The sequence below is a fragment of the Danio rerio genome, chromosome 14 (genome assembly GCF_052040795.2).
Source record: "Danio rerio strain M-AB ecotype USA chromosome 14, GRCz13ab, whole genome shotgun sequence".
NCBI lineage: Eukaryota > Metazoa > Chordata > Actinopteri > Cypriniformes > Danionidae > Danio > Danio rerio.
This window is the reverse complement of record NC_141034.1, coordinates 18706112-18718766: the sequence shown is the minus strand read 5'-3', so window position 1 is coordinate 18718766 and position 12655 is coordinate 18706112. Positions and strand designations below refer to the sequence as shown.

Here is a 12655-nt window from a genome sequence, read left to right as displayed (position 1 = left end):
CACAGTCTCTGCTATAATTTATCCGAAAGATGTTTTGTCTGGTTGAGGTCAGGACTCTATGCAGGCCAGTCAAATTCCTCCACAGCAAACTAAAAAGTTGCAGGAAGAAAATGTATTGCGTTTTTTATTTTATTTTTTTATGGGGGCTACTGTGGCTGCCAGAATGATTCTTTCTTGCAAATATCAAATGAAAACTTTTTATATCAGGGTTGCATTGATTGACTCGCGGTAAACTAGAACTGGATGATTTATGTTAGAAATGTGGTTAACACTTTAGGTTACAATTCACACTGGTAACTACTGCCTATTATTAAGTTAATAACTGTTTATTACTAGTTATAATATATTATCTTATTCTGCATCCCTAATCCAGCCCGAAACCTAAATCCAAGTTCTACCTTACCAACTGTTCATAAACAGCTAATTAGTCATTTATCAAGCTAGTAGTGTTAGTTAATGGTTTGTTAATACCGTGAATTGTGACCTAAACTAAAGTGTTCGGATATGCATAAAAACTTCACTGCCACAACTTTATACTAAGTCTGTAAAGGAACTGAGATTAGAGAAGGTGGAGAAAAGATGCATACAGAAACAGACAGGCTAATCTTGACAGGATTTTACAGTCTATGAGCACAGATGACAGAAACACACTGAAAACTAAAGTAGCAGCCATTTGAACAAACGTTATCTGACATGATTCCCTTATATATTTCAAATAATGCACAGATCATAATATGTATTTGGCCAGTTTCTAATACAACTTAGAATTATTGATATTGCCTAAATATAAGTCTAAAGCTTGAGTAAACAGCTATACTTAATATACATTCATCCATATGGGACAACAACAGGAGGTCGCTTAGTGATTTCCAAAAGTCAAATAAATTTGATTAAACTGTTTAAGTTATCATATTTTATCGATAACCCACAGAAGATGAAAATAGTAGTTAATTGCCTCAAAAAGCAACAACATGCAAATAAAAAACCATAAGCCTTTTCTTTTTTTTCATAGCATTGTGTGTTTAAATTACAACACGGCAATAGCGTCAGCTGCATCAGATTGATTTTATAGCGCCAGGTTAAACTTTCTGACACTTTTATAGCAATCAAATACATTCAAAATAAATACAGGTCACAACTGAATATTGAAGATGATCTCTGATTGGCGGTCTCCAATATTAAACCAAGAATAGACTTGTGCTGAAAGGTTAATATTAAATGAAACATTAATAAATACTATATAAATTATAGATTATGGTTGTTAGACTGTTGCTTTTTTTGTGTTGTCAATATGCTTATGTTTATAGAGGTCTACTGTATGTGCAAAAATGAGTATATTTATAGCCACTGTCAAGGAATGTGGGGGTCACAGGTCACTGGCATTTTTTTGGGGGGGGTCACGGGCTGAAAAGTTTAGGAACCCCTGTTCCAGAAGTGCATTTGTGAGGTCAGGCACTGATGCTAGACAAGAAGGCCTGGTTTACAGTGTGTGCTATAATTTATTCGAAAAGTGTTCAGTCTGGTTGTGGTCAGGACTCTGTGCAGGCCAGTCAAATTCCTCCACAGCAAACAAAAAAGGCAGTTGTGGAGAGAAAATGTATTGCGCTTAATTAAGGTGGAGGCTACTGTGGCTGCCAGAATGATTCTTTCTTGCGAATATCAAATGAAAACTTTTTATATTAGGGTTGCATGGATTGACTATTAATAAACCAGAACTGGACAGTCTATTTTAGAAATGTGCAATCTGCACAGGCAGATGAGGTCCTAAGGTCAGGACTCTGTGCAGGCTAGTCAAGTTCCTTCACAGAAAACTAAAAATGCAGTTGCAGTAAGAAAATGTACTGCATTTTTTGGGGTGGAGGCTACTCAGAATGATTATTTTCTTTTTTGTTTCTTCAATTCAGCCAATCTGTGTTCTGAAATGCAAACATACTTTACTCACTTTATACTAAGTCTGTAAAGGAACCTAGATTAGAAAGGGTGGAGAAGAGATGCATACAGAAAGGGACAGGCTAATCTTGACAGGATTTTACAGTCTATGAGCACAGATGACAGAAACGCACTGAATAACAAAAGATGCAGCCATTTGAACAAACGTTATCTGACATGATTCCCTAAATATTTCAAATAATGCACAAATCATGTTTATGTATTCAGCCAATTTCCAATACAACTTATAAACCCCCCGATATGGTCTAAATAAAGTCTAAAATTTGAGTAAACATCCATACTTAATGTACATTAACTTTATCCAATATAACTGTGTATCTGTTCATTTAATTTTTAGATGTAAATTATAGTAATTTAGTAGGGTTTTTGAAAAACTGATGTGGAAACATTCTAAATATTGTTCTCTAGGCTCTTATTAAAGTATTTCTGAGTGAAAAATTCTGTTGTAATAAGAGTATATAGGGTATTTTTTCTTCTAATACAGATAATCTCTGCATAATGCAGCTGATTTGCATACAGTTGTAAACAAGGAAAAGCTGTTTTCAATACCACCACCTGCTGGAAGAAAATGAATTTGCAGTTTTATCCAAGATGTCTACCATTTTAGATTTATAATTATATGTTTTAAGTAGCTTATTTTCACAAAGTCAGTTTGTTTTTATTACATTTTACATTAGTTTTGTCTCTAATATGAAATCACTGCAGATTTAGCCTGTAAAAAAGCATTTTTTTTTCTCACATACCTTGTTTTTTTTCTGGTGCCTTGTAATCTTACTAGTATTTTTAGTAATCTATCTGCATTTAGTTACTCTTAAGTTTCCCCTTATGCTGATTAAAAACGTGGTACACCTTGTAATTTATGGTTGCAATATTACTTTTTGCTATTTTTAACAGGATAAGGACTTTGGAAAGCAGACATTGCATAAAGGTCATGCTAACCCGCTGGCTGAGGTCACCACCAGTCTAAAAACGTACCAGCACTTCACCCTGGAGAAGGCTTATCTAGGAGAGGATTTCTTCTGGGCTTTTACACCTGTCGCTGGAGACTTCATACGCATTCGCTTCTTCACACCTGTCCGAGTAGAGAGGTACAAACATACTGACAAAAACTCTGAGAAAGCCCTCGAGTTTCTCTATTACACATGCATGAATGCCTACATGCTTTTACAAGCACTCTCCGAAACATAATGAATTACAAAACGATTATTCTGGCTTTTGGCCCAAAATGCAGTATTGCATATGATGAGAAGTGAATCCCTTATTGAGCTCACTTAAAAGAAAAATCTAATTTCCAATTTCATTTATTTAATATTTATTTATTGAGAAAGCATCAGCAAGAGAGAATGTTCTCTATAATACCGCTGTTTAAATATCATTACTTATCATCAGCTATTAGAAAGAAATTTGGTCCCAGTTAATAAAAACAAAAAATAATAAATTATTAAAGCATTTTAAATTGAAACGATAATCATTTGTCTTAATAATCACAATATAGATTGATTTATTTAAATAATTTTATAATTATTTACTAATTAATTAATTAATTTAATTTAATTAATTAAAAAGCTTATGATTACATTACATATTTTTAACCACCAATAAAATGACAACAACTATCTCATAAGTTTAGTTTCTAAACATTCAAAACAAACAAACTTGGCATATTTTCAGGTTGCCTGAGCTAATGCGCACTCGAAAGGAACGAGATCACGACGCCAACCTCATTTATGGCCGTTCTACACATTATCATCCTCTGAATAATGATCATCTGATCCCGCTGGTCTTCTGAAGTAACTCACAACTTGGTCTTGATGCCGAATCTCTTCCAGAAATGAACATGACTCTTTGTTTACAAGTTTGCGGGCATTTGAGTAGTTGCTGTCATGGTAAGTGCGATTGACAGGACGCACTGTACTTCATGGTTGTTTCATATAGATAACGGTACACTCTCAGATTTAAAGGTACAGGAACTGTCTCTGGGGTAGTACTTTTTCAAATGGTACATATTTGTACCTGAAGGGGTCCACAATGGGGTCCTCAAAGGTACTTTTTGGGTACATTTGGGTACTAATATGCACTAATATGCATCATACTATTGTGGACTCTTAGGGTACAAATACGTATCTTTTGAAAAGGTACTACCCCAGTAACAGCTCCTGTACCTTTATTTATTAAAGTGTAGTTAAAGCAAGTGTAGTTAGTTAATTTAAAGGTACAGAATTTTTGTGGATATATTTCTTATGTCTGTAAAGCAAGTTTTAAAGGCACACATCTGGTCCGAGCTACTCCAACGGAGAAACATCAGTCTATAATGATCGATGATTGGCCTCTATACTAGTAGGCGGGGCTTCATTTGCCATATTAGTAACATGTCTTGTGTATTCTATAGTCTTTGGTAATAGTCAAAAAAACTCTGCTGCTGTACTATGCCTGCACCATGTGGAATGATATTACGTAGCGTAGAGGACATGAGAGATGCAATGTTCCAACAAATAACACACTGTAAAAAGCAAGTAGTTAATTTACTTAAAGTCAGTAAACCCGTTGACTTAACTTTCATAATTAGGCACATAGTTTGTTTACTAAATAATTATAAGGCAACGAGTTCACTTTTTACAGTGAACATTTAGTATGACTGATTTCCCGATGTTAAAATAGGATCCAAATCCCTCCCATTTTGAGGCCCACCGCAACGTGACGTAGGAGTGCTGTTTCCCCGCCCACTGAATTGATTGACAACCACGTATTAACATGTCTCTGTAGTAACACGTATAATCATATCAACAAGAAAGGACATGCGCAGAGCAACTGGGATTAAATGATCTGCTCAGCTTGCTGTAATCATCAATCATCATCAAATGTTATCAATAATGAGTTTTACCAGTTTAAAACATTTTCAAATCTGTGCAGGTTTGTAAGGAATTACAGCGATTTTACCGTCTTTACTTTATCACCACAGTCGCATGTCAGAACAAAGACTCTTCCTGGTTTGTGGATGTTAAATCAGGTTATTTTGACCGTTAACACAACGAAGATCCATACAACAGTGTATATTAACGTGTATCCTGTCACATTACAGTTAAACATGAGCTGTGTGTGTGTAATGACATTGTGTGCAACTCATTGTTGCAGAAAGGCTTGAGTTAATTCCACAACAAAAACATCAAATAATCATTGGGAAAGATCTTACTGTAGTATTTGTCACAAATGTTATGTGAGATCTGCTTCCTTCATGTCTGTCACTGTGCTGTTTATCTAATGCTGGAGATTAAGGCACGCTCTGGCACATGGGAACGGTGAGTGAGGAGAACTAGCATTAACGGCACAGGCAACAAAAACAATTCCAATATTCTTAAAGGTATAATAAATAATCTAATGGGGGTTTTGAAACTTTACAGACACATTCTGCACACACAAAAGACTTCTCCTAAATCTTGAAAAGGGGTACAATAAATGCCCTTTAAACAACATTTTAGCTCATTTATTTAATTGAATTTTATTTAATATTTTTTTTGTTTTTATTTTATATGATTATTGCAGTCATAATATAGTTTTATACTAATATTTATTGATTTATTTAGTGTGATGATTTATCTATTTACTCTAATTTATGTATATTTAATACAATTTATAATAATTTATTACCTTTTTTTAATATCATAAAATTCTATTTTATTAAATAAATGACTTATTCATTATTTGATATGCTTTTCCTCCAAAAAAAATAAATCAGTTATACCATCCACAAATTTATGAGTGTCGTCAAGTTGATCGTGAGCTTTCATTTTCCTTCCCTGATTAGTTTCTCCCTGTGAATGAAGTAGAAAAGCATGTTGTCCATTTTTATAATTAAGCTCGTTTTCGCACAGTCTTTCTGATCACGCTGACTCACAGGAGCCGCATAATGCATCAATCATCATGAGCCACAGTCATCCATACATTTTTAACCCTAATGGAGAGTTCATGCATATTTCAGGCATAATTGAGAGCTAATAGCGCTCAGTCTGAATGAGAGCGTTTGCCGATCTCTCACTGGTTTCCTTCATGCTACAGAAGTCACAGATTAACAAGCGCAGGTGTCCATTTACACTCCGCGGCGGCTCTACACATGTAATTATACAGAGAAATCTGCTCGTGTTTCTCTGAACCAAAGAGGAGAATGAAGACTGAACGACTGCAAGGAAATTGTTTTTTGGACATTTTAATATGTGGGAATGTCATTACAGATAGCATTTTAGTGTCATCTGTGCGCAAAGGCTTTTCTCAGAACTCATTTTTCCTGAGCTGCATTTGTAGATGCATTTAATTAGCTTGTGGGTGAGGTTTTTTTAATCACTTGGTTTGGTATTTTATATAACACAAATGTCAATTTGTTTTCTGGGTTTTTTCTGTGCCTTACACTACCGTTCAGATGTCAGATTTTTATTTTTAATCAGCAAGGATGTATTGAAGGGCACCTATGATGCAAAATCAACTTTTGTAAGCTGTTTTGACAGAACTGTGTGTAGATATATTGTAGTGTGTCAATGATTATATTAGAGTGAAATAAACACAACAAGTCTCTTTTTAAATTTCCTGACGTTAAAAAAAGAATCCAAATTTCTTGATTTTGAGGCCCACCCAATGTGATGTAGCAGTGTGGTTTTCCCTGCCAGCCAATATTGATTGACTGGCGCATATTCATAATCAGAATCAGAATTAGAATCGGTTTGCCAAGTGTGCTTAACACATAAGGAATTTGTTTTGGCTACAGAAGCTTCCAGTGTACAAAATATATATGAAAAAAGACGATAACCATTAAACAGAGATGCAGTCAGACAAAAAGCTCTGGATGTTGATATTACTTTAGTATTAACATGTATAAACATGTCCTCATGACAGGATTTGCTAAGAAACTGGGATTAAATGTTCTGTTTAACTCAGACTGCACTTCATGAAGCAGTAAGTGCTATGCTTTGTGTTTTTCATAGCATTTTGAACGATACTTTTGATTTATGTACAGTAGTCCTTTGTTAATCGCGGGAGTCATGTTCTAAAATTAGCCCGCAATAGATAAAATCCACGAAGTTGTCAGCTTTATTTTTTACAATTATTATAGATGTTTTAAGGCTGTAAAACCCTTTACTGCATACTTTATACACTTTTCTCAGACAGCATTGAGTTAACATTTTCACACTTTTCTCTCTTGTTTAAAACTAAAACTAATAAATTAAAAAATAAATTCAGAATTAAAGAATGAAACTAAAGATCAAACCATTTCATTTATTTATTCCGTAACAGCACCGTACAGCTGTGTAACTTTTACCTTCCTTTAGCATGTCTAAAAGTTCTACTTTTTGTTTAATGGTTAGCATCTTCCTTTGCCTTTGACGGTGCAGAATATTGTTTAAAAAAAGCCATGTCAAATTGCAAGAAAAAAATCATCAAAACTGCGAGGCCATGAAAGGTGAACCGCGTTGTAGCAAGGGACCACTGTAATTCATAACTGCTGAAATTAAAACAGCTGCATAGTGTACACAACTATAAACTAGGACTCATCAAGCAAACAGGATTGCCAGGATTTTTCATTGCATTTTGAACTCATTTTTGAGCTACATAATACATAACTGCTGAAATTAACACAGCTGTATAGTGTACACAACTATAAACGAGGACGCTTCAATTACACAACGTGATTGTCGGTTTGTGGACATTAAATCAGGTTTATTTTATTTAGTAACTTGGCAATAATGAGTTCTATACAGCAGCATATTAACCTATTTCTTTGGCATCCTGTCACATTTGCTGCGAGTGATCAGAAACATCTCAATGTGCTTTTGTAACAGCATTTGTGTGTGGCTCATTTGTATTGGCATTTGTAAATGGGTTTTTTTTTTTGGATCAGGTGCAATATATTTTAGTATTAACTTGTATAAACGTGTCTACATGACAGGAATTGCAAAGAAACTGAAATTAAATGTTCTGTATAACTCTTGATCAAACTGCACTTCATAAAGCAGTAAGTGCTATGCTTTGTGTTTTTAATAGCATTTTGAACTATACTTTTTTATCTATGTGCAGTGGTCCTTCATTAATCGCGGGAGTTACTTTCTAATAATAACCTGCAATAGACGAAATCCATGAAGTAGTCAGCTTTTTTTTTTTTACATTTAAAGATGTTTTAAGGCTGTAAAACCTCATACCACACACTTTATACACTTTTCTCTGACAGGCATTAACATTTGAAGAGTTAAGATGCAAAAACCTCTGTGTCATCTGAAATTTTAGTCAAAAATAACAAATTTTCTCAGTCTCTTTTGTTTATGTTGATTTATTTTACTTTAAAGATCATAGAAATAACTCCTATTTTTTTTTTCCTAATTTTTATTTTATTTTATTTATTTATTTATTTTTTTGCGCCATAAAAGTGAAATTACTGAACCGGCACGTAGGAGCCTGACAAAATGCTGATTTTAGAAGAATATTTCAGATGGCATTTAGAGATTTTAGAGATTTTCTCCTGTTTAAAACTTTCAAAGTTCAAACCTTCATAGAAAAAAATAAGTTCAGGATTAAAGAATAAAACTGAATATCAAAACCATTTAATCTTCATTTATTTATTCCGTAACGGCACCCTACAGCTGTGTAACTTCTACTGTACCTTCCTTTAGCATGTCCAGAAGTTCAACTTTTTGTGCAGTGGTTAGCATTTTCCTCTGCCTTTAAAGTGCTACCACAGGTGCCTTTGACGGTGCAGAATGTTGTAAAAAAAAAAAAAAAAAAAAGCATGTCAAAGTGCACGAAAAAATCTGTGAAACTGCGAAGCCATGAAAGATGAACTGTGTTATAGTGAGGGACCACTGTAATTCATAACTGCTAAAATCAACACAGCTGCATAGTGTACACAGCAATAAACAAGGACTCTTCAATCACACAACCTGAATGCAGGTTTGAAGTCAGGTTTATTTTATACAGTAACTTGGCTATAATGATTTCTATACAGCAGCATATTGTATTAACTTTTTTCTTTGGCATCCTTTCACATTTGCAGTGAGAAGATTAGCAAAAACACATGTTAAGCGTGTTTTTGTTTCATTGTGTCATTGCTTCATCGAGTTGCTTTTGGATCATTTTTGCTGTGTTTATCCTGACAACCAACCCTGATTTTTTTCTTCTCTGAAGCTAAATCTCCTGAGAGTGGGCAGAGTAAACCAGCTCATTTTCATTTAAAGGCAACAGGGTATATAGTAAATGGGATCTGATGGGTATTTTGACCTGAAACTTCACAGACACATTCTGGCTACACAAAAAAGTCTCAACTCACTTAAATCTTGTAAAAATTGGAGCTATTGAAATAGCTTTAAGGTCAGAGTAAAATTGTTTATAATTTTATATAGGATTAACAAGTCCGAAAAAAGGAGCTACTTCAAAAGTTATTAATGGTTCTATTTTAGAATTGTTTTAATCAATAATGACATTTCAAATAAGATTATATGAATTTAGAGAAGATTACAATAGGCCAAAATAAAATAACAACAATATACAAATAACAAATATAACAAATATTTACATATTTTTGCATATCTTACACACACACACACACACTTTGTGTTTGTTTGTTTGTTTGTTTGTTTGTTTGTTTGTTTGTTTGTTTAAGAACTGAAATAAATTTGAACTGTTGAAATAAAACACACTCCTAAAACATATTCGTATTAATGGGAAATCCAGAGAACTGATTACTAGAAGGTGGTTTCTTGAATTGCTTAAGAGCTGAATATTTTAAATGAGTAAACTTTTAAAAAATCTTTTAATTTAATAAAAACAATTCATAATTTAATTTAAAAAACTAATTATAATTACAATAATATAAATACAGCAAATATAGTTTTTTTGTGTTGATTTTAATTGATGGTAATAATAACAATAATGATTTAAAATGACATTAAAATAAAAATAAAAATAAATTGTTGCTGAATTAATAATAATGAAATCCTTCCATCATTACAGGAATAAATTACATTTTTGTTCTTATACATTGTAATGATATTACTATTTTACCAAAATTTTCAATCAAGCAAATCTGGTGACCATAAGAGACTTCTTTCAAAAAACACTTTAAATAAATAAATAAATACATTTCAACTCTTTTTGGGGCCACTGTGTGCTACAGGCTCTATAAATAAACCCATGATAGGATGATATATGAGGAAACATATATGCAGTACGATCTTTTAGCGTTCTACTCCTTAAGGAATTTCTAAGATTGATAGTTTTCCTGTTGTGTGTGTGTGTTTGCAGGTATTTCTTCCGCAGTGGAAACATCGAGCACCCCGGAGACAAGCTTTTCAACACTACAGTGGAGGTTCTTCCTTTCGACGTGAGTCCCTGTCATTGTGTGCAGTGTGTTTGTTGGAGGATCTTGACTGTTTGATAGCGCGTTCCCTCTGGGCAGAAAGACTGCTTCACCGCAGCCTCTATAAACACCCCACAGATCTGGGCTGAAACTCTGTCTCAACACTTCAGTCAGGGCTGAAAATATAATGCGCTGGCAAACACTCTTTGGCGTAGTTTCAAAGCTGGTGTCAGGAGCTGAATTTATTATAGCTGGCCTAGAACCTGGTTAAATGTGAGAGCATCACTATTATTATTTGGTGTAATTAGGGTTAAGAGTTTGTTCAAATTTATTACCGGCAGTATAAAACGTGACATGGACGATGTTTTTGCATCAACTGAGAGCTTTTTTTGAAAATACATAAGTAAGGAACAATCAAAATGAATTTATCTATTAGTGATTTAATTTAAAAGAGCTGTAGAATATAATCTCATTTAGGGTGGATAGTGATGCTGATGTGAACTAAATAAATTTAAATAAATATTATAGTAGGCCTATTATACATAGTAATTCACTTGTAAATAACAAGTACGAAGATTTGTCGGCTGCACATCCATGATGCGAATCGTCAGTTCCAACACATCCCAAGGGTGCTCTATTGGATTGAGATCTGGTGGAACTAGTCATCAGAAGATGGGTACACTGGTCATAAAGGGATAGACATGGTCACCAACAATACTCAGGTAGGCTGTGGCATTGACACAATACTCAATTGGTACTAATGGACCTAAAGTGTGGCATAAAATATATCCACACCAATTTAACAACATTACCAGCCTGAACCATTGATACAAGGCAGGATGTATCCATGCTTTCTTGTAGTTGACACCAAATTCTGACCCTACTCTCTGAATGTTGCAGCAAAAATCGAGACTCATCAGACCAAGCAACATTTTTCCAATCTTCTATTGTCTAATTTTGGTGAGACTGTGTGAATTGTAGCCTCAGTTTCCTGTTCTTAGCTGACAGGAGTGGCACCCGGTGTGATTTTCTGCTGCTGTAGCACATCCGCCTCAAGGTTGGACGTATTGTGTATTGGGAGATGTTCTCTTCTGCATACCTCGAGTACCTCAAAGTCACTTAAATACTCTTTCTACCCCATTCTGATGGTGGTTTGACCTGCAGCAGATTGTCTTGACCAAAAAAGAAATTTGCTTTAACAATCAGTTGGACAGGTGTACCTAATAAAGTGACAGTTGAGTGTAACTTCAGACTTAGAATTTTTTTTCATTCTTGACTTGCACTTTTAGATGTTTGGTGGCTTTATTTAACTGTTTTGGACAATCCTAAAGAAAGTGCCGATCCAGTTAAGAAGAGAGTTGCTGTCTTTATGATCAGGGGTGCCCAAACTCAGTCCCGGGGAGGGCGGTGTCGTGCTAATTTTAGTTTCTACCTTGATTAAACATTCCTGAACAAGCTACTCAACCTCTCTCTATGCTAAAACTTCCAGGCAAGTGTGTTGATAGAAGTTGGAGGCAAGCTATGCAGGACACTGGCCCTCTAGGACTGAATTTAGACATCACTGTTATAGATGATTTCGAACCAGATCACATTAACATAATTTAACCAAAATATCAAATCTGCCTATTATCAACCATACAGATAGCCTCATGGAAAAGTCATGCCACGTTTTGTTTGAATTTGATGAAACTTGAATGGAGAGCAATATCTGCTTAGGGAAAATCTATATGTATCCAAAATTTGTCCTTATGTGCAAATTCCAATAAACAAATATGTAAATAAATAAAAATAAAATCTGACAAAAGTAACTAAGCCCTCAAGCTACAGCTTTTGAAAATTGTCTAGAAATGATCCTGGATGATTGATAGTCATTTAAATATCCAACAAATTACCTGTCATTTACTGAGGTTGACTAGCTTGAATTGTTAAGGCCTCATAGGAGATGCATTATTTCAGACAGTCACTTTCATCGCCTGCTGCAGAACATTTCCAGACAGCTACTGACAGATTTAAACTGCTGCCGAGAGGGCTTCTGTTATTATGCGTGATCTGTTTCCATCACACTGCTGTGTACAAAAAAAACTGCTCATAAATTTCTTGTTATAAAAGATCTTTTAGTTGTCTTGTATATGCTTTTGAATGTGATTGATTATAAGCACCACTGATCTATGATTATGGTATATTGGTGAAAACTATGTTGAGCATTACAGGCTCTCATCTTTCTCACTAGGATGAGGTTTCATTTTTAGATCAATGAAGCAAAAACAAAATCTATTGTAATGAGAGGAAAACAAGATGACTAAAACCGTAAGTCCAATATTTTGTAATGATATAGCGTAGCATAACATAATTAATAAGAATTTTTTTGTCGGT

At 34.3% G+C, this 12655-nt stretch overlaps 1 protein-coding gene across 2 annotated transcripts in view; it reads left to right on the top strand.

The window, feature by feature from the left end:
* mgat4b (alpha-1,3-mannosyl-glycoprotein 4-beta-N-acetylglucosaminyltransferase B) overlaps positions 1-12655 on the top strand; it is a 271310-nt gene that overhangs the window by 238680 nt on the left and 19975 nt on the right. For both annotated transcript variants that reach the window (XR_015506742.1, NM_001002180.1), the window contains 2 exon segments: positions 2845-3038; positions 10228-10306. Coding sequence is in view for 1 of the 2 variants with exons in the window: in NM_001002180.1 (NP_001002180.1) it covers positions 2845-3038; positions 10228-10306 (273 nt within the window). In the remaining variant the exon portion in view is untranslated.